The sequence below is a fragment of the Lissotriton vulgaris genome, chromosome 3_1 (assembly GCF_964263255.1).
Source record: "Lissotriton vulgaris chromosome 3_1, aLisVul1.2, whole genome shotgun sequence".
Classification (NCBI taxonomy): domain Eukaryota; kingdom Metazoa; phylum Chordata; class Amphibia; order Caudata; family Salamandridae; genus Lissotriton; species Lissotriton vulgaris.
In genome coordinates, this window is record NC_141689.1 from 1,373,197,540 (window position 1) to 1,373,225,470 (window position 27,931).

At 42.9% G+C, this 27,931-nt stretch overlaps 1 protein-coding gene across 2 annotated transcripts in view; it reads left to right on the forward strand.

The window, feature by feature from the left end:
- The window catches only part of CORO2A (coronin 2A), a 433,064-nt gene that overhangs the window by 278,050 nt on the left and 127,083 nt on the right, over positions 1–27,931 (forward strand). For both annotated transcript variants that reach the window (XR_015309352.1, XM_086961842.1), the window contains exon 8: positions 10,490–10,586. Coding sequence is in view for 1 of the 2 variants with exons in the window: in XM_086961842.1 (XP_086817968.1) it covers positions 10,490–10,586 (97 nt within the window). In the remaining variant the exon portion in view is untranslated. The remainder of the gene's footprint in view (positions 1–10,489; positions 10,587–27,931) is intronic.

Genomic DNA, 27,931 nt, shown 5'->3' on the forward strand with positions numbered 1-27,931 from the left:
GTTAAGCTTGTCTGATATGTGTTGTTTGCTTGTGTTTTGAGTTCAGTCATTTTTTTATACCCTAGCTTTGTTTTAATATTCTTGTATTCTTTTTAATGCTTTTATTTATAAGTGCTTTTAAAGGTTTGTATCATGAACCGAATAAAGGAATTATGATGATAATTAACTTCAATCGCTACTCTTCAAAATGCCTAGGGATAAGCGAGATATATGCTGCTAAAAGTCAATTACATGCAATCACACATACAATATATCTACGATTACCATAAGGATATAAAACTCTTCAACTACTTCTACGGCCAATAACAGAATCACCAACCCATATTCAACCCTTTCTTTCCCCTTTCCTTCAGTACCTCCTCTCTTATCCTCTTCTGTATCCCTCTCTCTCTCCCTCTCTCTGTCTCATCTCTTTCTATGCCTCTGTCCTCCCTGTGCTGCATTGCTCAAGTCACCAAAATCAACAGCAATACAATACAATACTAAAATCAAAATGATTATCCAAATCTTGATTAAATCACACAATACCCATATTATATTAAGACCAATCTGATACATGCACCTTGTAGCCAAATCCTCTTTATATGTTATATGCTGTAAGTTTAAATTGCATTCTTTGTATCTCCCTTATGTTCAACTAAAACTAAATAAAACAGTCTCTGAAATTAAAAAGAGTAAAAAGAAAAAATCCTTAAATGCAACTAAACTTTATTGTAGCTTTTTCTGTGTTTTTTGTGAATGTAGATTTTGCAATTCCAGCATCCGTCATCTCTTCCTCGGATCATTGCCTAACATTTGATAATACTCCTGTTTCACAACTGGGATTATTAGCAAGTCTTATTCTTATAAGATTACCTACTTCATAGCACAGCCAAACATTGGACACAGAATTTATGTGCTAAAAACTATTTCTATGAATTCAAGTTCTTCAATGCACTCGTTTTAAACAATATTTTGTGTTTACTTATCCAGTTTCTTGGTGTGCTACTTCATCAAAGCACTTTGTCTAAAAGCGCTTATCGTAATATAAACTATTTGGGGCAGACAACTCTGTCACATAGGATGTGTGCACTGTTTTCCAGAACATTAAAGTTTCATTAATCCTTATATCTGTGTAATCATTCCTTGAGACATTTCTTCATGTTTCAAATAGGGATTTATTGATATTTCATGTTCAGTTGCGATCATTTTCCATTAAACATGAATTTCATCATTTCTTTTTTACTTCATCAATTATCTTTCATTTTACCCAATGCATTTTGGGTCTAATTGTTGACCCTTCCTCAGGGGTTTCGAATGAAAGACGCTGAAAGGAGTTCCTGGATTCCTCACTGTGGTGTTCACGTAACAATTGATGAAGTAAAATAGAAATGATGAAATTCATGTTTAATGGAAAATTATCGCAACTGAACATGAAATATTAATAAATCCTTATTTGAAACATGAAGAAATGTCTCAAGGAATGATCACACAGATATAAGAATTAATGAAACTTTAATGTTCTGGAAAACAGTGCACAGATCCTATGTGACAGAGTTCTCTGCCCCAAATAGAAAAAAACTATTTGTACACATAAAGCTTCTTGTAACAGTTGCAACTGAAGGACATGCATGGATTACGCAGACATCTCATAGGGGCTGCTTGGGACCAACTCACTCAGGCACTCCAAGCCAACCTGAATGTGGATACCGGACTTCCGTAGCTGCTGGTGAGGTCCTTAGCACGGTTAGGAATAGCTTAAGGAACAAAGCGTGCATACCCTGAGGCAATGTGCCAACAACATTAGCACGGACCTGGTGCACCCACCATGGGTACCACAGAGCAATTTAAACTCCCACACTGCATTAACCTGCATTGTTTCCTTGTCGTTATGTATTGAAGTGCATTCCCACTCTGAAGTGAGACTTATTTGTACTAGTTGATGAGTGAATATATGAACTAAGGATGCCAGACGTGTACAATCACAGTGTGAGTCATGCTTTGTAATGCTGTAAAACTTAATAAAGATGGTTAAAGAAAAAATAAGGCTTTTTTGTAACAGACTAAAAGTCATTTTGTATTTTGTAGAGATGTGACCCACTTATTGTAAATCCTAATGTATCTCAACTTTTCCTTCATTTGTGTACTTGTGACTGCCACTATGTATCTGTGTTTGAAATTGCATTCACTGTTATCTGCATATTCAGCATTTTCTTTACACTTTTTCAGTGCTGCAAGTTATTACTGTTGTTTTTGTACATTTATCTCCTGGCTGTGAAAATAATTTCTTCAAACCCTTGTGAACTTTGGTATCTAATTGTATCATTCACTTTCTATTTCTTTTAATCTCTCTTGCTCACACTGTCTCTCTTCCTCCCTCTCATTCTTCTCTCTTCCCTCCCTCTTCTGCCTCTCCTTAACTTGTTTGAACCCTATCTACTCTTCTCTCTGGGCACTGCCTATCCCCAAGTCCATTTGTTTTTCACTCTCACTTTTCATGTCTATACCAAACTGTCCACATCTATCTGAACCAATTTTGAGAAAATCATTAGAGATGCACCTCTTGTTATTTCATTCGAAATGGTGCAGAAGATTAAAAGGTCTTGAGGGTAGCCGTTATGGGGGGGGGGGCAAAGATGCTGTGTGAGTAACTGCAGCTCACCTACCACCTCCCTTGATGGATCAATGCTGAGGCAAGCGACTGCATGGCCTGCATGATCCGAGGCTGGACGCGATGACTGGGATACTGGACGTCTTACTGCTGGCGATTGTGTGGCGGCTCACGGGACAGTGTACCTGCTGCATAATCTGGAAAAGCAGAGACCGCCGAGATTTTAGAGAGTGGTGGGGCCGGCGAATGCGTGGAACTCCATGGATGGCAGTGAGAGGAGGCAAGATGGGGAAAACCCGAGCCGCGGGATCCGCTGGAGTCGGTCCCATACTCCCGGTGGGTTCTCATTCTTTGGAGGTTAATGGAACCTCGGCCGAAGCTGAACAATAACGAGCCAGCACTGGAGGAAAAGGAAAAAGAGAGGCTGGCATAAAGAAAACAGTGCAGAAGCCGTTAAGACAGGCAGAGTCTATGTTTACTAGTCTTTCTGCCTCTGACCTGCATGCTTCCCCCACCCTATCTAGATGAAACCTTGAGCTTTAGGGGGGCAGGGGACATAGAATTCGATGAGGAACAAATAGAAACCGCTAGCCCCCCAGAACCACTACCCCTCTGCCCAGATACCTTAAAGGAAGTGAAAAAGGAAGAAGGAATGGAAAAGACCTCCTGGGCAAGGAGGGGACCAATGCACCAAGTCCTGAAAGCGAGATACCTAGACAGTCAGTGGAAGGATGATATAGCGAGGGCTGGACATGGCCCCTCAAATATGGCGTGACGGAGTAGAGGAGACTTGTCGCCTGATGAAGTAGGTGAGCAGTTCTTCTTGCTAACAGATGAGTCGGACCCCTCTGGGCAGGAAGAAATTTCATATAGCAGGCACGGCTTCTTAGAATCGGACAGTACCTCATCAGGAGATAAGATTCAAATGGTGCAAAGGAAGAAATCTTACAGAGGGAGGAAAAAGGAAAGACAGTCAGAAGTGGCATGGCAGCAAGCAGTTAAAATGGGATTACTCTGACATGCAGCCTGTACATCAAGGACTAGAGGAGTGTCCAAATGAAGAGGGGAAAATAGATTCACAAGAAAAAGAACCTACGCTAACCGCTATTTTCCAATCCATTAAACAGATGCAAGAGGAAGTGAGGTCGGATGGGCGCAGAGCCAGAGTCACAATCAAAATAGTACAAGCAGGAATTCATAAAATAAACAAGGAATATGGAGACAATGCAGAGAGATTGACATTGGTGGAAACGCAGACAGAGACTCTCGAAGTAGAGATGGAATCCCTGAAAGTGCAGAATAGTGGCCAGGGAGATGCTCTATCGGATGTTATGTCCAAACTGGAGGAGCAGGAAAACACAGAGTAGAAACAACTTGCGCTTTTTGGGGGTCCCAGAGGGTGTGGAAGGTAGCAATCCTAGATTTTATATTGTTAATCTTTTGAAGAACACCTTCCCCGAACAAGTGAAGCAGGACACCGAGATTCAGTGCGCCCACCGGGTACCCTTAATGATGAGAAAACAACCCCAAGACCTAGGGCATTTTGGTATTTTTTGGAAACTTCCTGCTGAGACAATTGGTGTATGACCAAGCCCGACCTAACTCTCCAAAATCATATAATGGGGTTTCTTTTTTGTTAAGCCGGATTTTGCCCACACAACTGTATAGCGGGGCTGGCGGCTAAGACATCTAATAACCCCCTTTCAAAAAGCAGGGGCAGAGGTTTTCTGTCAAAACCTAGCTAGGGTCAAAATTAAATTTTAAGGAACCTTGTGCACCTTTTTATCTGAGATTCAAGTGCCGGGGTTTCTGGAAGAAATATCAGGGAAAGAAAAGGGGGGGGGAGCTTCACAAGCAGAGTTGCTGGAATTTAAAAGGCTATAGTGAAAAGTAATGATGAACAGTCGCCAATGATATTGTATTATATGAAGCATCAGGAGGGATGGTGGGGCACTTTATCAGGCGCACATCATTCAATCTATGCCTGATTGCCCAAGTTTTTGGTGGGGGTGGGAGGAGGTGCAGGAGGATGAGGGAGGGGGGCAATGTTTCGGGGAGGGTTAGGGGTAAAACATGCTTTGCACAGTGTGGGTTGTGGGAACAAGAGGTTGTACAGGGAATGCACAGGTTATTGTTGAGTAAAGATATCTCTAGTATGGGGTAAAACTAAAGAATTTCAGAATTACTAAATTAAGATTGCAACAGTCAATGTAGGTGGCCTGAACGACCTAAAAAAAGACAGATGGTATCCCAAGGCTGAAATTGCTCCAAGCAGATATAATCTGTCTTCAAGAGACCTATGTAGAAGGGAGTCAGAAATATCTTTTAAAATACTTAGGGTATAGCATTGTAGAAGCTACAACCGAAGGTACTCGCATGCGGGGGTAGAAATTTTAGCCCATAACAAAGCTATCCAGTTTCCCTAGTAAGGGCTGATACATCTGAGCGCTGGGTTATTGCTAACTGCAGAGCCCCAGGCTTTCCTAATTTTAAGATATGCTCCCTTTACGGTAGCAATGTTGATTCACCCCACTCTATTAGGATGGCAGGCGAATGAATTATCACACTGGCAATTGCCTATAGTGATGTGTGGGGATTTCAACATTAATCTTGCCAGTGGCTGGAGTCAGGCTGAAACATATGTGGGAAAGAAGTCAAAGGTTTATCAAGCTTTATGCAACATGTGCCAGGAACATGGTTTGTGCGATGTCTGGGTTAAATTGAGACCTAAAGAATTGTTTTTATATATTACTCCGCCCCCATCAGAAACATGTGAGGCTGGATTATTTCTTTGTCTCACAGCTTATTAGACAAAAAAGAAAAATTGAAAGTGCTCCCAGATATCTCTGAGATTACAATCCGTTGGTATTGGAGATAGTGGGTGGGACTGCTCAGGAGAAAATTATCTTCTTGGACGTTCGAAAGAGCATTGCTAGTGGATGAGGTTTATGTGGAGCACATGAGGAAATGGATTCCGGAATTTCTACATAGTAATCTAGGAACAGCTTCTTTGGGTACTATGTGGGACACACTAAAGGCAGGAATACGGGGGAAACAACCCAATATGCAATAAGGAAAAATAAATTGGAAAAAGCAAGCTTTCACTCCCTAAAATCTAGCTTGGCCCAGGCCTAAATCAAATTAATTGTGGCCCTACAACTGATGGAAAGTGTAGAGGATGCTCATTTAGGAGTTGCAGTTAATAAAGCAGCAATAGGGGAGAAATTACTGAGGAAAGCAATTGACAAAGCAACAATGTACTGTGAGAATATGTAGGAAGTAAGGGATCCTCTGAGAGGTTTGGTGTAATGCGAATGAAATTCGAGCGGCTTTCTTCATTTTTTATCAAACTCTATCTACAGAAGTCCCCAGGGGGGAGAGCCAGAGGGAAGAACAAATAGGGAAATATCTGAAGCAAGCTGCGGGGGAGTCCTTATCAATAGAGGAGGGGATCCACTTAGAACAACCATAAACTTGGAATGAGGTCGCAGTAGCCCTTGCTAATTTACCGGGAGGGAAAGCGACTGGACCCGATTTGATCCCTATAGAATTTTATAAGGTTTTTCAGGATTTTTTTTTAAAGAGATCATGATGACTCTGTCCTTACAGATTGCAGGGGGTATGAATTTACCAGCATCATGGGCTACGGCGAAGATTATTGTCTTTCCCCTAAAAAATAAACCCAGTGAGGAATTGGGGTTCTACTGGTCAATAAAATACCCCTCATAAACGGGGATTTGAAAATGTACTCTAAAACACTAGCCTCTTGTCTGTCACTAGTGATACACAAAGTAATATCCATGAGACAACATGGCTTTATCCCGGGTAGAGGCAGCATAGAACACATCAGAAAGATTATTACGCTGTTTGATGTGAGGCAAGTTACAGGAGACCCTATGGCCACAATATTTTTAGACACAGAAAAGGCCTTTGATAGAGTCTCCCGGCAGTTTCAATGGGCCTCTATGCAATGGAAAGGGATAGGGGAACCGTTCATTGGTGCAGTGAAAGCCCTGTACAAGGAACCCGAGGCTAGAGTATGTGTAAATGGGGAACTGATGGAGGGGTTTAAAATAACAAGAGGTACTTAATAAGAGTGTCCATTCTCCCCTTTATTGTTTGCAATTTACATAGACCCCTTTTTCAAATGCTTATAGCTGTCAGCAGATATTTCCCCACTATTTGAGTCAGAGCAAGCAGACAAGGTGTTGGTGTATGCCGATAATGTAGCGTTTGTTACGCCACACCCTGAGACGGCGATGAGAGCTTTTGAAAAGAAAGCCCAGAGATTTCGTGCTGTGTCCAGATATGCCCGTGATTAATGAGTTTGCACAGATTGTGGATAACAGAGTAGTTTAAAAAACACATATTTGGGAGTTGTGATAACTGCTGAAATTGATGAGGCTAGGAAAGGAAAATTTAGAACCGTGTGCAGCAGAAATAAAAATAAAACCTAAAAAAAATGGATATTCTACACCTCACATTGATTGGTAGAGTGAACATAATTAAGATGGTATTTTTTCCTAAAGTTTTGTACTTTTTAAGAGCAATCCCTTTGATATTTATGAATTCCTAGTTTAATAATTTCTAAAGCATATTTGCACAGTTCATATGGACATATTCAAGACCCAGAAGATCGAATAAATATTTATACCTACCCAGAGAGCGTGGCAGCTTGGCCCTACAGAACCTTAAATTATATTGGTGGGTGGCCTCTATTAAGCAATATACAGCACTTTTGAATGTGAGCCCTGGGATGGCAATATTCAGTGATACTTCCCATTAGGGCCACATGAGTGGCCAAGATGTAAGAGGGTGTCTATGGCGTCAACTTGATTTTGGATATTATAAAAAAGGTGCGCTTTAAGACACTGCTTACGGCTTTAAAAGTATGGTCCTCTGTAGGACGCCTGATAGGACTTCGGAAATTAAATTACTATATCCCCATAGTTCAAAATAAAGATCTTTCTGGTATTTTTAATGATTGCTATTTTGATAGTGGATAAAGACAGGTGTAACTCAGGTCTGGAGCCTGTTCTCCTCAGGTGGTTTAATGTCATTCGAAGAACTGAGAGTGAAATTTGATTTAACGACTAGAGAATTGTTTTAATATCTACAGGTTAGAGACTTCTTGCAGAGGAAGGGAGGAGGGAAGGGGAACTTCGAGAGCTGTGAATTAGTGGATAGATTAAGGAGGCCGGAGATACCTAAGATTGGGATGCTATACGAGTTGTTGAATGATTACATGGAAGATTACCTGGGGAAATGCTTGTCCAAGTGGCAAGGGATGTTAGGCATTTCAGTTGTAGACTTTCAAGACACCTTTCTAAATACCTTATCGATTTTAATGCCGGCAAACCTCCAAGGACAGTTCTACAAAACATGCTTTGAGCTATATTACACCCCATATTGAATTGCTAAATGGGGAGGGGAAAGGGGTGTTTTGTCCATGGTGTGCAGTTTATAAGGCAGACCTAATGCATATATTTGCAACTTGTAATGAGCTTAATCTGCTTATAAGAGAAATAAAGGTATTTTTTACAAGAGAAGCTGCTACTACAAGTGCATGTAACCCCTGCTCCCCCCCTGGTACTTATGCTTGACCTATCTAACCTGGAGAAAAAGGAAGGATGGGCTTTTATTTGTATTGTGATGGCATTATACAGAATATACATAGCCTCAGCATGGTTGGACGTTACCCCGCAAGCATTTCATCAATGGTTAGCTCTCCTATTGAGCACGTATAATCTTGAGAAAGATATATATATAAGCGGCAGGGCATAAGGCCAAGAAGAAAGGGGCAGAAATTTGGCAGCACTTCGCCAATTGGAGGGAACTATGGGACGGGTAAATTATACATACCGTAAGAACGGCCTCTATTTTTTTTGTATGGCAGCATTGAGATCCCTGGTCATAATATTTAAGGGCTTAGAGTTTCCACTTAAGCACACCAAAAACCTAGCACTTTATTAATGGGGTGCTAAAACTGATAATAACGTATGCACAAGCACTTTATGGAGGGCCGATAACTAAGGTTGTGCAAGATGAGTTCTGAAGGCCATTAGCGCTGATTGCACTTTAATGACCTGAAGGCGCTCTTTTGAAATGCGTTTTAAGCCAGCTGAACCAGGAAACTACATGCGTTTTAAGGGTTTGGTGTTGGATATGGGAAATGCATTGTATTTATATTTCAGAATACTGTACAAACAAGAACTCAGATTTTTTTTAATGATATTTACATTTTTAGAGATTCCATGTATGCACTTTAAAAACGTTGCACTTTGTTAATGGGCTGCTAAAACAGACGACAATGTATGCACGTGCACTTTATGGAAGGCTGATGACTAAGGTGTTGCATGAGGGGTCTTGAAGGCCATTAGCGCTGATGACATTCAAACAATTGACACTGTTGCAACAAAATACGCTTCAAGTAAATTGAATCAGGAAATGAAAAGTGTTTAAAAGAGTTGGTATTGGATAAGGGAAATGTACTTGATTTATACTCCATGACACTGTACGAGCAAGAAAACCGAAATGAATAATGGAACCCACAGGAAGGCTGGTTGGGCAAACTGTGGGAAGGGTTGGCGGGGGAGGGGGGCGCGGGCATTTATTGAAAAAAGTGCGGGAGAGAGAGCGAAACTGTTGTTTTTTTGTTTTCCCACTCAATCATTTTTTTTTTTAAAGAAAAGGTGGAGAAGATTCAAATTACCATCTCTTGGTTGCATGTAAAAAAATCACCAATCTCACTCCATCCAAATGAAAAAATGACTGGAAATCCCTGTATTATTTAAGCAGTTCGGAAATGTTCAAAACCATTTTTAATTTCCTGAAGATCAAAAAATCTTGGCAAGATAACTCAATGGGAATTGGCCCGGTAAAAGCCTGTGAAAAAGTAACGATTTAATAGAATCTAGAAGGTAATCATAGGTGCTGAATTTTTAGTAACTTACTTAATAGCATTTGTAAATATTTGTGACAGTAATTGGGTTGTACCATCACGATTTTCCTATGGACTCCCTGCTCTTAAATGATGTCTAGAGAAACCAAGGATAGGCGAATGCAATCTGAGATTGCAGCCACTCTTGTGGACATTTGCAGAATCATCACTTAATGGCTAAAGAAGCGATTTGAAGCTCTTAAAAGAAGAGGAAAGAAGCCGATACTCCACGGAAGTTAGCAGCTAAATAGACAACATTGCTCAATGGTACAACAGCAACTACAAAGAACAGTTTTATTCCATGTTTAAAAAATGCTAATGAAGCCGTTTGCAGGTGTTAAAAGAAGCGGCAAGAAGCCGGTGCCCCACCGCAGTTAGCAACAATATAGACAACACTGCTCATTGATACAACTAGCAACCACAAAGAGCAGTTATTTTCTGGTATTAACAATGCTAGGTGATTTTCTTACAGGTGAGTTTGTCCTGTTCTTTTTCACACCTAGTTTAATTATTGTCATAAGCATGTTGTATATAAATGTTTTTTTTGAAGTCATCATTGGTCTTGCTGATAGTTTTACTTCACTCATGCTTCAAGACATTATACTTGTTTTACCTCTTTTCCCAATTTCATTTTAAATTAAGTAGTTGCACTTGTCATGTTTTAAGCAAACTACCACATTTTCTCTGTTGTCCAAACTCTTGCTATATATTTATTTATTTATTTATAACGTTTTTAGCTGGCCTTAGGCGAAAAGGTTGCAAGTACTCTGACAAAGTACATTGTTCCATATATGGTAGGACGATAAAAGCAGTGTTTATTCAGTCTCCTCTTTGTAATTTGCAATTTCATGAAGTGAATTTGAAGTAGCAGTCTTTTTTTAAAACAAATAGTTAATAAAATGTGACCCTTCCTTGGTAACAGATGTAGCATTCTCTGATTGTTTCCTTGTTGTCTTCAGGGAGATGGAAACATAAGATATTATGAAATCAGCACTGAAAAGCCTTACATGAACTACCTGACTGATTTTCGAACATATTTACCTCAGAAGGGGATTGGTGAGTTTTCATTTTTTATTCTGTAAACATACATGTTACTAATGGATAAAGTCCAAAACATGCTATTTTATAATGAAAAGATAACCTGACTGTATTCTTATCCACAATATTAAGTTCATATGAAAGTTCACTTTAGGCCTTAAAAATATTGCTTTGTACCTTGTGCTGAACTTTGGCATATAGAGTGTGAAAATGTAAGAATTTATGTATGAGGTTTATCTGTTAGTACAACACATATAAAGATTGTGAAAACGCTGACATTCATCTATGAATGAAAATAAACAAAGAATATTACAGCAATAAATATTTTATTCAGGTGTAGCCTGATAAATATGTATCCTCAAAGACCCCAAGAAAATATTTCTTTTTTCAGAATAAACAATTTGGCATACATTGATAAATTTTAAACATGCTTTGGAAAACAGAAAAGTTGCCATTTCTTTTCAATTACAGATCGTGAATTTTCTGCAATGTTCCCCCTTGGAACTTAGATTCATTATACAGCTTTTTGGTCCAGCATGGTTCTACCAGCCAAAGCAATGTAATACAATTATCCTGGACTACATGGATTGCAGTAAATGCTTCAATCTTCTTGTAAGCACGTCTGTCAACATTCTATCAACTTTTGACTGAATAATCATATAAAAAACATTTTTAAATATGTCTGGTGAAAATAATCAAATAAACTTGGAAAGAACAGCTGCATGGGCTAGGTGTGTATAGGCAATTAGGTGATAATTGTTGGATTGAAGAAGGGTATATTAAGGGCACAGGATTTTTCTTAGAAAGGTTTCCACCTTATAATATACCCACGACTTAGTTTCTGGGAATGTTCCATCACTGACAAAACTATAGAGAAATTGTTGCTTAGTCTTGACAACAGTGTCTTTGAATCATCAACAAAGTACAATACTGTGGCAACATATTTTAGGGAAGCATTTTTTTAGTGAACATTGCAATTTGCGATACGGTTGAACATATACAAATGATTTAATTGTGATTGCTTGGAAAAATTCTACCACATACCTAACAGTTATTGGCATCTCTGAGTAAAGTAAATTATTTTTACCAAATTCCCACAAGGAGAATTAATTCAAAAGTTTTAGACTTTCCTTAATTGCTTAAAACTTTGTAAGCAACCATAGTATTTTTTACATGTAAAACATTGCTAGGTTTGCTCTTAACCCCTTCCATGCTAATGACGGCCCCCAGCCGTCATGCAGCATGGTGCTCGTGTGCTGATGACAGCTGGGGGCCATCATGAACCCGCCCACTCTTTAAAATGGCCGCACAGGTGCAGAATTGCGGCCGCGCACAAGGGGTTAAAACAAAGAAGAGGTTATAAAGAGATGTGCTCATGAGATCAATTATTGGACTTCCATTTGCTTTCTTTATAGTAGTGAGTGCTATTGCAAATTATTTGAAATAACCATTGATTCATAAATCATTTGGGCTGGGTATAAGAGAAGCACAGAGGTCAAACACATAAATTCTTATTGAGAACTGTAAACCATGAACCCGCCCACTCTTTAAAACGGCCGCACAGGTGCAGAATTGCGGCCGCGCACAAGGGGTTAAAACAAAGAAGAGGTTATAAAGAGATGTGCTCATGAGATCAATTATTGGACTTCCATTTGCTTTCTTTATAGTAGTGAGTGCTATTGCAAATTATTTGAAATAACCATTGATTCATAAATCATTTGGGCTGGGTATAAGAGAAGCACAGAGGTCAAACACATAAATTCTTATTGAGAACTGTAAACCATGAACCCGCCCACTCTTTAAAACGACCGCACAGGTGCAGAATTGCGGCCGCGCCCAAGGGGTTAAAACAAAGAAGAGGTTATAAAGAGATGTGCTCATGAAATCAATTATTGGACTTCCATTTGCTTTCTTTATAGTAGTGAGTGCTATTGCAAAATTTTTGAAATAACCATTGATTCATAAATCATTTGGGCTGGGTATAGGAGAAGCACAGAGGTCAAACACATAAATTCTTATTGAGAACTGTAAACACCACTTTATATCTTGTCTAGTCTTTCCTATCATAGCTGTGGTAATTATTTGGAAATCACTGTTGACAAATAAAAACATGTTTCTTGTTTGTTTTATATCATTATTCTGCTGATCAGAAGTGCAATTGCTACAAAACTACATTTTTGCACAACTACATAAATCTTAGGCCTATAAATAGATTAACTAAGCCCTTCATTTTTTTATTTGAATGTGATATATCCAAATGGAGCGACTACCTTTTACATGACAAATTGAAAATATTAGGCTTCAACCAAACCAGAATATATAATATTTCATTTTGAGCTATGTTTGCAATGAAGAGAAGTTCACAACCTGTAGCCTTAATCAGGATTGGTTGACCCTGCCCTCAGCACCCACTCTCAATTTTAATTTGTTATCTATAATAAATAGTAGATTAACTTCAGATTTTTAAATAAAAATCTAAACTAAACTGAGCACCACATCATAAAACAATATAATAATAATATGTGATACAAGTCCTTAAAATACATAACAGCAGATGGAGGATCTGATGAATAAATAAAAATTCAAACATCAGATATATTTTCAGAATAAACACCAAACATTTACAGTTAGAGCAATTGATAAATGCCTCAATCTAAGACAATTACATTTGAACTTTCAAACTCATAAGGCCTAGGAGGGACATTTATTTAAAACGTAGGGCCTCATTATGATGTTGGGTGGAGGCCATCCAACAGCTCGTTGGAGGCTTTCTGCCCGACATCAGAGGTTTCCGTCTGACCGCCATATTATGATACTGACTGTCGGAGGGAAACCCTCAGGGGAATACCACTCTGCTTTTGACGGGTTCACGGAGCCTGTCAGAGCAGCGGTCAGAAATGCAATCGACAAATGGCAGCGGTGCCAGCCTCGGCTCCACTGTCTGGATTACAATTTTGCTCTCCGCCTGCCCTTTCATGCTGGTCCGCACAACATGAAAAAGCAGGCGGAAAGTGACTTTGGTGGCCCCCACCAGGGCCCCATCCCACATGGATCTCCAGTATGGGGCCTCCTAAACATCCCTGCACCATGTGGCAGGCAGGCACCGTATAGTGCCTGACACACGGTGCACGGATCTTTAAACTCTGCCAATGGCTCAGGCATGTAAGAGAGGACCTCCAAGCAATTAGCAGGGTGGGCCTATTTGACAACCCAATGAGCATCAAGGGTTCAGACAAACGCATAGTAAAGAGTGAAGTACTAAAGCAACTTGCTGAGCAAAGATACGCAGCTGACCTGAAGAAGAGGTCAGTTGAATAACATCTTTACCTGAGTACTACCTCAGATATTGAACCGTATTTGCTTAAGACACCATGCAAACAAAGGTATTACCTGGTCATAGTTAGGCTTGGGTTAACACATTCTTTGGTATGCTATCCCTTGAATCATTTACAGACAAAAATCTACTCCTGTGCCCCTTTAATACTGCAGCGTCACAATCACAGCAGCATTTGTTTTTCTTCTGTGATCTGTTTAAAGCAGAGTGCACTCACATATTGAAACCGCTATGGAGTCTTACACATATTCAGAATTGCAAAGTTGCATTGGAGTATCTCCAGCTGCTCCAAACAGTGGAAGTTTGTCACACTATTTATAGATTCATAGTCGCTGTAGTCAAGAGCAAGAGAATTGCTGGCAAGTAATCATATCCCTCAGTCTGAGTATTCTTATCAGTGAATTATACTTGGCTTTTTTCATATGTAATATTGTATTTTTTATACTATGGATTTTAACCAAAAATTTCACAGCTTCACTGTGACACTTTAAGCTCTGATTACACAATGCATCAGGGTGTATTGTGTAGCTAAATCAGATTAATATCCTGTAAAGACTTGTTTATTGATTTGTTTAGCTGTATTGATGTCTCTTCTTTTATGGTTTTTCTTAAACCGAATAAAGTTTTCTGAACTAAAAAAAAAATCAACTATTATTTTTATTGTTTATTAAAAGCCCAATTGAATGGTGAAGTTGGATTTTTAAGAAATATTTAGGAAAGGTCAAGTTTAAAAAGTTACATTTTCCCTGCCTGAAGCTCTTCAAGGCTAATGTGTATTAGTTCTACAGTACCTGTTAGGTCAGTGCCTGACCTCTAATGATGTGTGAAACCTGTACCCATAACAATGGCTTTGCAGCGGGGAGTGTGTTTTTCTTTCCTTTGCAGTAAGGGTGCACTTAAGAACTTTATTAACTTGTAAAGGGTACTGCCTTTTCATAAGTTAATTTAAGGTGAGATTGGAGATGGCATTAAACCAACTGGGATGGGTTTGCATGCATGCTCTGTGTAAGTGAGTAAGGATTCCCCCATTCTGGAATGAGGTGCACTGTGAGAATTTTTACAGTAATGCAAACAGAAACCTCTGCAAAAGTGGGTCAGGTCACCCATGGGAAAATGTACCCCATTGGTTAGGGAGATATCACACCCACCCACTAGCTTTTGCCAACCATAAAGCATCCGCCACAGAACACTCTCTGGAGCTGTGGAAAAATGGAAAAGGAATTGCACCTAAAGTTTGCATTGTATGAGGAGACTGAGAGGTAACAGTAAACAGTAAAAGATTTTATTGCACAATTATTTAAAATCATTGCAATATGCACATACAAAAAATGACTGTTTGGGTAAAAAAGAATTCAAATCTGTTAAAATAGGCTGTCGGATTGATGGGAAGGGAAAAGGGAAGGGAAAACAGAAAAACTGAAGAAATATCACTTAGCGGGGCTTACAATTCAAGCTTAATCAAATGGTTGAGTCCAGAAATTAATTTCTATACAAGAATGACTGTTTAAGTAAAGAGAGAGTTCCAGACTATTAAAAGAAACTATAGGATTAATGGGTAGGGAAAAAGGAAGGGAGGGCAGAGAGGCCACAGGAATGTCACTTAGAGGGGATTGAAATTCAAGCTTGATCCGATGGGAGAGTCAAGGAGTTGATTTCTGTGATGAATTTTGCAAAGCGAGTCGCCATCTGAGGTGAATCCCCCCTCATACCAGCCTCGAGTGCTTCTTGACATGTCCTGACGCCTAGAAGAAGCCAAATTGGTCTCAGCCAGAATATTCTTTGTACTTAAAGACGATGACAAATGCACAGAACGTGGATCAGGCTTTCCTTTCCCTGATTGCAGAAACGGCACTGGCAAGAAGCTTCTTTCATATATCCTTGGCCAAACTTGTATGCCTTCAGCGGAATTAAGCCGAAACAAAATCTCATTAATTGATGCTTAATATACGGCTTCATTGCTGATGCGAGGTAAGATGGTAGGGTTTTCGGGGCATACAGTTTGGCAGCCCAAGTGCCATGAGAGAGCTGAAGTACACGTTGCGTATCCGATTCATTTGATAGAATTTTAGATTGCTTAGTTAGAAGCTTTGTTTTCGTTTTGTTGGACAAAGGAGAGGACCAAATATCCTCCGCTTCGAGGGATTTGAGGCAGAATGTCAGATATTTATTCCACGATGTAGTTGGATTACTGAGCAGGAGCCATATGCAGCTCTTTAGCGTATGGGGTTCGGCTTGTTTCACTTTTAGGCAATATGAGACGTATCTTGCGCCCATAATCCAGTGCATGGAGGATAAAGAAAATTCTTTCCGGATCTGGGCATGGGAAGTCGAGTTTGGCAATCGAAAAACTCTACGCTAGCACGATGATTGTGCTCTATCTAGCCAGTTATTCATTTTATCTTTGAAAATGTTTGCACCAAAGGAAATTGTAGGGAGAAATTTTGCGTTGATCAATTTTATCACTGGGACAAAGTCCTGGGAATGCAGAGCACTCTTCGATCGCATGAAGGCCCCCTCTAGGCTACGAGCCTCTGCCTGCATCTCAGTTGTATGCACCGAGCATCTCCCTTTATGATCAATCCAGACGCCCAGATACTTATATGCAGCGACAGTCGCAAGTGGTTTCCCTTCTATGAACCACGTGATCTTTTTTGTTTTCGCGGGTGAGATTGCCATCGCTTTGGTTTTACTAACGTTTATCTCAAGCATATTGTTGTTACAGTACTGAGCCAGGGAATTGAGCAGTCTTTGGAGGCCCACCTGAGTTTGATCTAAAAGAATGGTATCGTCTGCGTATTGCAGGATTTGGATTTTTCTTTGGCCGATTCCTGGGGGAAAAGCTCTGGATCGGCTCAACCATTCCGGTAGGTCTGCGAGGTATAGGTTAAAGAGTAGTGGTGCAAGAATGCACCCTTGCTTTAGGCCTCTATTTGTATAGATTTTATTGGAGGTAGACCATTTCGATGTTACTCTGAATTTAACCCAGGTGTCCGTATGTAGGGCTATTAGTGCATTTAGTAGCACCCGTGAAATACCCCATATAGCCAGTTTTTCCCACAATTTTGGCCGGCTAACGCTGTCGAAGGCTTTACGAAAATCGATGAATCCCATGTACATTGACTTGCCTTTTGCAGCATGGGTTGTTTCCATCAGGTGGACTATGGAAATCAAGTTGTCCTCGATGTGGCAGCCTTTTCGGAAACCAGTTTGGGTGGAGGGGATTAGGTTTTCCGCTTCCACCCATTTTGTAAGTTCTTTTAAGAGTATACTTGCGTAAGCCTTCCCATCTACATCAAGTAGGGCTATCATCCGATAATTATCGGGGTTGGAACGCGAGCCTTTTTTGTGGAAAGTGACAAGGAGGGAACCTTGCCAGTAGGTCAGGATGGTGTGTCCCAGTATTGCATCCTTGAAAAGAGGGGTCAGTATCAGAGCCCATTTTTGTACGCAGGCTTTGAGCACCTGCGTGGGGATACCATTGGGTCCAGGAGCACCACCGGAGCGCATTTTCTTTATGACTCCTACTATTTCTTCTGTTGTTATCTTGATGGTGGAGGTTGTGTCATCCTCAGTGATTAGCTGATCAAATGTAAGTCGGGAGCTGCTGCTACTATTTAATGTATACGATGCTGTGTACAGTGTTTTAACATAGTTCTCCCAGGCAGCGGGGGAGATATTAGTTGCGATAGGTGGTTTAATGGCTTTGGTTGCCTCATTTATCCACTTCCAAAATTTCCTTTGGTCCTTAGTTTTGATTATCTCAAAGACTGCCGCCCAACGGCGCTCTTCTTCCTGTCTTTTTAAGGTGAATCTGGCCTTCCTGTAGTCTTTTCTGGCAGCTGATATATCATTCTACAGGGATTTAAATTCGCTTTTGTTGTTCGCATGGGCACGTAGCAACTTATTTAGTTTTTGGAAAAGGGGGTGGTGATGGACAGAGTTTCTGAATGATGCAGAATACTCTTACCCAGTCAAGAGATCAGGGCTTGATCCATCACCGTTTTTTAGCTCAGTGCACCATCCCAGCTCAGAACATGGCTACATGCAAATTAGTCTGTTCCTGTCCCAGTGCATGATGGGAACAGGGCAAACCAAACTACCAAGCCAATTCTTATACTGGGAAGGAAACAAGCTTCCGGGGACCGGTTTCTGGAATTTCAGCCGTCGTCGGCCCGGCTTGCTTGAATCCTGATGGTGCAATGAGCAAGGGACTCACGTCTGAGTATACCCTCCCACACATAGTGTGGACAAAATCGATTTTGGAAAAGGGGGTGGTGATGGACAGAGTTTCTGAATGATGCAGAATACTCTTACACAGTCAAGAGATCAGGGCTTGATCCATCTCCGTTTTTAGCTCACTGCACCATCCCAGCTCAGAACCTGGCTACATGCAAATTAGTCTGTTCCTGTCCCAGTGCATGATGGGAACAGGGCAAACCAAACTACCAAGCCAATTCTTATACTGGGAAGGAAACAAGCTTCCGGGGACCGGTTTCTGGCATTTCAGCCGTCGTCGGCCCGGCTTGCTTGAATCCTGATGGTGCAATGAGCAAGGGACTCACGTCTGAGTATACCCTCCCACACATAGGGGGTTATTAGGATTGCGGATTTTCCGCATCCTCTGGGCCGGCGGAAGCCACCGCCGGCCCGGAGGATGCGGAAAATCCGCAGCGGACCCACCAAAGACCCACCGCCCATTTAGGATGGCTGGTGGGTCCTGGTTTCCGTCCGCAGCTTTTCCGCCGCGGCTTGCTTACAACCGCGGTGGAAAAGCTCTAATATGGTGACGGTGTCTGTCAGACACCGTCCGCCATATTAGGATGGCCTGTTTCAGATGCTTTTCCGCGGCGGGTTTTCCGCCGTGGAAAAGCATGTGTACCTTCACTGCGGGGGCCCGTTGCGGGCCCCCTAGGTGAAGGGGGTGGGGGGGTGCACATGGGGGGTACCTATGGTACCCCCCTGCATTTGTATGCGGAAAGCGGTAGGCACCGCGCGGTGCCTGCCTCTTTCTGCATACAAATGCAACACCTGCATTTTTAACATTGCCGCGGGTGCAGCTTGATGCCGCACCCGCCGCAATGTTAAAAATAGAGGATGTGACCGCCAGGGTGGCGGTCACATCCTAATTGCACAGGAGGGAACTCCGCATGCCATGCGGAGGTTCCCTCCTGCTCTGGGGTCGTGGACGGATGCAAGTCCGTCCGCGATCCTAATGAGGCCCATAGTGTGGACAAAATCGATTTTGGAAAAGGGGGTGGTGATGGACAGAGTTTCTGAATGATGCAGAATACTCTTACCCAGTCAAGAGATCAGGGCTTGATCCATCACCGTTTTTTAGCTCACCGCACCATCCCAGCTCAGAACCTGGCTACATGCAAATTAGTCTGTTCCTGTCCCAGTGCATGATGGGAACAGGGCAAACCAAACTACCAAGCTAATTCTTATACTGGTAAGGAAACAAGCTTCCGGGGACCGGTTTCTGGCATTTCAGCTGTTGTCGGCCCGGCTTGCTTGAATCCTGATGGTGCAATGAGCAAGGGACTCACGTCTGAGTATACCCTCCCACACATAGTGTGGACAAAATCGATTTTGGAAAAGGGGGTGGTGATAGACAGAGTTTCTGAATGATGCAGAATACTCTTACCCAGTCAAGAGATCAGGGCTTGATCCATCACCGTTTTTTAGCTCACTGCACCATCCCAGCTCAGAACCTGGCTACATGCAAATTAGTCTGTTCCTGTCCCAGTGCATGATGGGAACAGGGCAAACCAAATTACCAAGCCAATTCTTATACTGGGAAGGAAAAAAGCGTCCGGGGACCGGTTTCTGGCATTTCAGCCGTCGTCGGCCCGGCTTGCTTGAATCCTGATGGTGCAATGAGCAAGGGACTCACGTCTGAGTATACCCTCCCACACATTGTGTGGACAAAATCGATTTTGGAAAAGGGGGTGGTGATGGACAGAGTTTCTGAATGATGCAGAATACTCTTACCCAGTCAAGAGATCACGGCTTGATCCATCACCGTTTTTTAGCTCACCGCACCATCCCAGCTCAGAACCTGGCTACATGCAAATTAGTCTGTTCCTGTCCCAGTGCATGATGGGAACAGGGCAAACCAAACTACCAAGCCAATTCTTATACTGGGAAGGAAACAAGCTTCCGGGGACCGGTTTCTGGCATTTCAGCTGTTGTCGGCCCGGCTTGCTTGAATCCTGATGGTGCAATGAGCAAGGGACTCACGTCTGAGTATACCCTCCCACACATAGTGTGGACAAAATTGATTTTGGAAAAGGGGGTGGTGATGGACAGAGTTTCTGAATGATGCAGAATACTCTTACCCAGTCAAGAGATCAGGGCTTGATCCATCACCGTTTTTTAGCTCACTGCACCATCCCAGCTAAGAACCTGGCTACATGCAAATTAGTCTGTTCCTGTCCCAGTGCATGATGGGAACAGGGCAAACCAAACTACCAAGCCAATTCTTATACTGGGAAGGAAAAAAGCGTCCGGGGACCGGTTTCTGGCATTTCAGCCGTCGTCGGCCCGGCTTGCTTGAATCCTGATGGTGCAATGAGCAAGGGACTCACGTCTGAGTATACCCTCCCACACATTGTGTGGACAAAATCGATTTTGGAAAAGGGGGTGGTGATGGACAGAGTTTCTGAATGATGCAGAATACTCTTACCCAGTCAAGAGATCAGGGCTTGATCCATCACCGTTTTTTAGCTCACTGCACCATCCCAAAAAAATATATTTTGTTTACTCTTTGCGAAAATTATAAGTTGTTTTTGCTCTAGCAAAGTAGTTGGGACCGGGGGGGCCTTCGCAGGGTTATTTGTTAGTTTTACTATTAGTTGGTCTCTAAATTCGATTAGTGTTGTTTCCCAGGAGAATCCTGTTGCGTAATCAGTACCAACCGGATGCCGTTTGAAGAGAAGTTTGTCAACTTCCGCTTCTATCATTTCGCGATTCCCTTCAGACCATCTCAGTTTTCTTACATTCTGAAGGTTAGTTTCCCTTCCAATCAGGGGAGTTATCGGGCAATGATTCTGCCTGAGGGCAATCTTGCATGCAAGAATGGCGTGATCGCTGTCTAAAGTTGGGATTATCGAGAGCTGGCGCACCAGGTGAAAGGCAGTAAGTGATATCCATATATAATCTAAGGTAGCCATGCGGGATGGAGATATATGGGTGTATGCAGCTGGTTGATCAGAGGCTAACCTTCCGTTCAAAGTACGCAAGCCAGATTGATTTAATTTTGTTGCCAATTTTATTCCATTGGCTTCCTTCCGTTGGTACTGGGATTTAATCTCCGGGATTGCCCACTCGTCATTTACTGATGATATTTGAGAAGATTGGGTGGAATCAATGTCCATTAAATTTAAGTTAAAGTCACCCATTATCAGCCACAGGTCATTTGGGAATAGAGCTTCAAGGTTATTTATTATAGGGAGCAAATTGCTTAAAGTAGTCTCCCGTCAAATTTTTACGGGATGTAGGTAGACACAGCCGAGAATGATTTTTTGCTTTGATTTTCCCTTATTGTAGCTCTCGGTCTCAACGCTGATAAAAATGTAGTCACCTTCGCCGTTATAAAGTGTTTCTAATTTTACAACCAATGTATTCTTTACAGCGATCAACACCCCCCCAGATGCGACTAAAGTAAAATCTTCCCGGATGGTATTCTCAAGGGCCCAGGTCTCTTGAATGGCGAAGACGTCATCTGACTTCCGGGAGTCCGTAGTTAATCGACCTATTTTCTCTTTTGTTAGTCCCCTGATGTTCCAGGAACAGACATTTAAGCAGCAGGCTGTGTCATACTTTGATTTGCTTTCCTGCTGGATTGTCTGTACATTACCATAAGGCCTTGGAAAGCCACGACCAATCTTGAGATTCATTTGATTTAAATACGCATTTACGTGGACCACCTGTTGTTGTGGCTATCACTTGAAGTGGTGTATCGATCCATGGTGCGGCCTTTGATTCCTGTCTATGGCTGCATAGCAGGGGGGGGGCTGCCGTTTGCCCCCTTCCAAATTTAAATCGGAACTAATGTTGTTGTTGGTCAGTGGGAGTTCAGGGATGTTTTTTTAGAAAGGTCGGATAATTGATGGTGGTATAAAAGCTAGCATGAATGCCCCATTCACTCAATTGCTTTGCGTTCTTCAATAGTGTGGCGGCCAAATCTGGGTTGGAAAAAGTTACCAGTGTTGACTCATTTTTCTGGCCCGAGGCAGGGTCCTTAAAGGCCACTGTTTCAATGTCCGCTGAGTTGACACTTTCTAAGCCAGAAAGGTGTTGACATAGCTTTAGAATATTTCCCCTGTTTAGAATATCCCATTGACCCTGAGATTCATATTCCGGGTTTAGTAATACTTTTGTTTGTTTGTTGGTTTGAGGCTGTGTAGGTCGATATTCTTTGTTGTTAGTATTGTCTTTGCGTGATTGTGCCTGGTTGGGGCTAAAGAATAGAAGATCTGTCAGGGGCTTTTCGATGCCTAAGTGCTCTAGGTTTTCTTGAGTAGTTGACTTTAAAATCGATGCGCGGTTACTTGTTGGCAGATTGCTCGTAACAAGTTCTTGAGTGGGGGGTGTCTTAATGCCGGAACCAGCATCCTCTATTGTAACCCCATTGTCGATTACTTTTCCGTCAGTTCTTGGTAATGCAATTTCTACAATGGTAGATCTTTTTATTTGTCCCAGGTCTTCGATAGTAGATGTGCTTTTTGCACTAGCGACAGCAGAGGGGCTTTTAGTTGCTAATTCAATAAAGTTCTCGTTTTGAATTGGATGATTACTACAAGATTTTTTATTATTACTGCTGTTGGTAACTGCTTTGTTCTCCTTTGGGGCTAATAGTTTCAGCGCAGGATTTGGGGGTGATTTCATGTCTTCAGTGGTGTCTTTTCGCAAGTCTCTTGATTTTTCTGGCTCCTCCGCCTGGTTTGTAGGGGGGTCCCTCGTTTTTGTTCCAAGCCATTGCAGTAATGCGTTGCTCTTTTTTTTTGCTTTATTTAGTTTCTTCAGTTTTTTCTTGTTCTTTCTGGACATCAAGGTTCCTTCCTTTAGAATTTGTTTGGTCTCAATTAAAGGCATGGAAGAGCTTATTGTGGTAGATGGTTGATCAAGATGGGTATTTATTGTGGCATTAAGTCGTTGTTGATCCAGTTTTAAGGTATTATAATTATCACTAGGGCTGACTGAATTGTTGAAGTTTAATTTTGCTGTACGTGGAGTTTCTTGGGTTTGAAGTTGTGTTGGAGAGCTTGTTTTCTGTGGTATAGTTTGAGACTTTATCTTTAAATCTTCTATTAAAGTAGACATTATTTCAGGCAAGGACTCAAGTTTTTTTATTAAAGGCTCACAGATACAGTTTGTCTGAGCATGATTAGGGTGCGAGGTTGTACTTGCAGACAGTTCCTGGCTTGAATGTACTGCGGAGTTGTAATTTTGTCCGGCATTTTTTTGAGCTTGTCGTATCAGTGAGTTTAGCTGTTCCAGTTTAGAGTCTATACCCATTATGGAGTCTGCTAATAATTGCAAAATGATTATCTGTGTCTCCAATTTATCCGCGTGCATATGGGCAGCATTAGCCATAGAGTTCAGAGCTTCGTTAGTGGCTGCGAGAAGCATTTCAGCTTTAGACGTTCCTGGACTAACTTGAGAAGACCCTTGTCTATGGTCTGCCCGGTTGAGATTGTTTTCAATGGGATGATTACAGGCGAAAGACGAGTTGATAGAAAGGTGAGTTTGGTCTTTTTGAAGATTTTTGTTAGGGTCGTAATTGAGACAGTAGTCTTTAATTCCGGTTTTAGAGTTGTTAAGGATTGCAGGTGAAGCTATAGTAGGACTTGCTTTGATCGACGCCTCGGGTGAGGCAGTGTTGCTGAAGGGAGAGAAATGGGATACCCCATTAGGAATAGGGGTAGATGTTTGTGATAGAAAGTCAAAACTACGTTTTTGAGTGCAATCATTTGGTACGCCCTTTGGCAAATTTGTCATATTTTCATGCGGTAATAGGCTTTGCTGGGTTAGATCTTTGATGATTGAGTCAAGGAATGTGATGATGAAATCCAAATTATAGAATCAACTGGGGTACGTGCCATGGTTTTGACATTATCTTTCTCTTTTCCCGGCTGAGAGAATGAGTTTTCTTTCTCTACGTAGAAGCGATAATGAGGCCATTAACGTGCGATGAATCGGGGAAAGCAGACATTGACATGGGTGATGACGCATCAGACGGTTTGCTTATACTTGATTGGAGACAATATTCTTCTGAGGGAGGGAAGGGAAGGGATAGTGGTGACGAAAGGAGGGGTTGACTACCCGGTGAGTTAGCTTTTGTGTTCACTGGTATGGTAACAGAGTCAGAGACTATAGTCTTGCGACAAATGGTTATTTCAGGGTAGAGAGACATTGGATTAATGGACACTGAGGAGTTTATAGATTGTTGTTGTGAGTTCATGTTCTTGTTTCATGGGAAATGGGGATCAGCTTTTTTCAATTCGCCCATCCAGGGAAAGGGATCTCTGATATCAGCGGTCCCACTGGTTTTTTCTTTTGTCGAGTGCGAAAAGCAAGCTGTTTGCGCCGTTTGCGCAGAAAGGGCGATTGCCGCATTTCCGGCCTTAGGGATTTCCATTGAGGCACTTGAGAGCGATTCGACAACCTCTTCCGTTCATTCCAGTTGCAATGGACGGGAAGGGGATTGGTGACCACGACCTGCCTCCTGGGGATGCAAGAGCTTTGATTTCTGGCGCTTGGCAGACTTATGTGGACGGTGTGTGGATTGCAGTTGGAGACAACTCCTGGTGCACATTCTAGTAGGACCGAAGTTAGGATATAACTAGTCGTGAGTGCAACGGGGGTATCTCCTAGATGCGGAGGTGGTTGTAGCGTCTTAAAGTGTAGTGCCCTCAGTTTTAAGTAGGTCTGGCGTTTCTCCCAGCGACCGCAGCCTTTGGTAGAGAGCAGCTGAGACCAGCTGGGGGCAGCAAAAGCGAGAACAAAAGCGAGCGGAGCACGCAGGGGGAGGCCACCGGCAGGATCAGACCTAGTCGGACCAGCCTCTAATGGCAGCCTCGCTCACTGGTTCTCTGTTGAGCAGGGTGATCCTGAAAGGCCTTTCCCTTGATTCAGGCCGGGGCCCCCAGAGATCGCTATGTTGTAATTACAGGTGCAGATGGTTTCCCTTATGGTTCGCTTACACGAGGATGAATCTCTTTCACAGGACTAGCAGGGGGTCTCAGGCTCCTCTCGTCCCTTTCTTTGACATTCCCCCTCGGCGTTCCACCCCTTGGCGCCGCAAATGTCCTACAATGATTCGCCGGGTGTAGCCTGCACGACAATTGCCGGACTTCACTGGGGGGAATCGCTTTCGCTCTCCCTTGTCTCCCCCGAACAGCCGCCTGTTTCCGAGGTGAGGCGGGGAGAGGCAAAAGTGGATAGTTTGTGCAGATGTGAGGATTTCAGGGTTATCGAGCTGTTACAGGATTTTGCAGATTTTCGCGATATGCGGCGATTGCGGGAACAGGATAGGATAGTGGGAAGCAGGGGAGGCAGTGGCAGTGGCAGAGCAGATGCTAAGGGGGGCGATGAGAGAGGCTGGGAGAGGTGGGGAAGCTGCACCAACCTGCTCAGCTACTCGTCCTCGTCCTACGCGGCCCCTCCTCGATTACCCCCACTGCACAGTCCTGCACAGTCCTGGTCCACGTCCGGGCTCTCTCAGTTTTTTTTTCTTGCCACTGCTCCTTTCCAGGCCAAGCTTTATCCAAGCCTGCTCCTGCTTGTTCCTGCTCGCTCGCTCCGGAGCCTGTTCGAGCCGCCTCCTGCTCCTTCCACTCACGCTGCACAACTGCTGCTAACTCCGCCTCCGAGAACAATTCCGAGCACCTGAGGAGACTGGGAGGGTTTTGCGTGCTCCCATTTTTATTCAAGGAACAGAAGTTGATTTCAAGAGTCAGGTGCACAACAAACTGCAAGATGCCTTTATCCTGAAGTGCCCAGATGGCAGGAGCAACTGGAATTTGGAGTGGACCCTGCTGGTGACCTCTGCTAGAGTGAATCTTGAACCCAGAGTGCTGTTTCTATCGTCTTAGGACCTTCTGCTGTGTCTAACCAGCCCTCTCCTAACGACTCAGAAAAGTTGCCACTTGGAAAATTTTGGATTTCCAGAGGAGGACTGAGACCAACCATGCAAGTCAGTCTGCCCATGGCAAATCTTCACCCGTCTGAAGAAACAAGTTTCTCCTGCTTTGAGCTTCTCCACATATGCAAATTCATTTCAGTAGACTCCTGGCAGGTATTGAGCAATGTGTAGCTCATCATTGGATACAACCTGCGACATTCCTACACAGGAGGATTTTTAACTCCGAAAAAGAGACTAAGGGGCTGATTAGGATGGTGGGCGGAGGCACATCCGGGGTGCTGGCGGTGGCGGAAAATGCCCTTTTCCACACTCCATCAGCGGTCCTTGCGTCTGCCGTATTATGATGGTCATAGATTTCCCATCTGCTGTGGTGTTTCAGGTTCCGCCAGAAATCCCCTTCCGCACCAGAAGCGGACGGAGCCAATACCAAGAGACCGCTATGCAGAATGTGGTTACGACCGCCGATTGAATCGTGATCCCTCAAACAGCCCATCACACCGTAGAGGGGAATCCGGCCATTCGGGGATAGCGGTGGCAATACTGCGGATAGATCCATGTGTTCCTGACAGCTTGGAAAACGGCAGTCTTGGGCCTTTCCACAGCAATTCCGACCGCCGCAGACGGATTTTCAGCTTTTCGTGCAGTGTATCCTGGAATCGGACCGCCGAGGTAGGACTCTTCAGGCAGTGCATCGTAATCCTACCGCCGGTTTTGCCGCGGTACCTGCTGATGGTACTTTTCTGCTACCACAGCGGTTGGGATGCTTTTCTGCCCGCCATCCTAATCAGCCCCTTAGTCCGAACGTAGAAATCTTGTCTGGTTAACCAACAATACCTGGCTGACACGAGAACTTCCCTGGGAGCAAAATTTGAATTTTCCCACCTGCACCAATGGGTTCAGTGTGACCTCATGCAGTGACTATCTGACTTCAAGAGGACTTCCTTGGACAATAGCTTGCAACATTTCCCCACTGAAGAATTCTTACTTCCATTTCAGTCTCAAGGTAAAATGTCTGACCAGGACAAATCTGATTGGTGTATCTGACCCGTGCTTTATCATGGTTGGCCTCGAATTGTGCCTACATAAATGTTTCCCACAACCATAGACTATCATTCATGTTTAGACATTTTTGGCACTATTTTCCCTTGCTCTTCTAAATTTCATATCTCTGGATCTTCCTATTAGGGGGTCGATTCCGATTCGGGAAACAAATCCGTACGCCAATTCGTATTCGAAGCCGTTTCCGTACGATTTGTACTAATCCATCCGAATCGCGTAGTACGATCCGTAGGATAGAAATACGTCTGAATCCGTGCAAACCGTATGAAATACAAGGAGAAATCCGTACGAATCAGACTCTCACAGTGAACCGTACTGTTCTTAAACATGCGTACGACCCGCCAAGTACGATCAGGACCGGGTAATGAATATGCGATTCGTACGGAACACGTCCTGTATAGGCAATTCGTACTGAGAGCCACACATTCACATACGCACCGTACCCCTAAACACAAGGGGTGTACCCACGGGGTGTACGCACCGTACACCTACGGCCTTGGGGGGTACGAACCGTACCCCTACGCGCCGTACGCCAACATTCATGGGGTGTACGCATGGGGACATACGCACCGTACCCCTGAAATCCAGGGGTGTACGCACCATACCCCGAAGCACTATACCCCTGCTATCATGGGGTGTACGCTCACTTTAAGATCGGGATACAGCAGGACTGCGGAATTGTTTAGATTCGTCCTCTATATTTTTCTTGTGGATTTCTTTCTGCTTGTCGTTACGACGTTGGGACAAAGGCGATGGCCTTCTGGAGTTGGAGGTCTTTTGGCCCATAAATGCTATACCCGTCCTTTACAAAGACGACTGTAC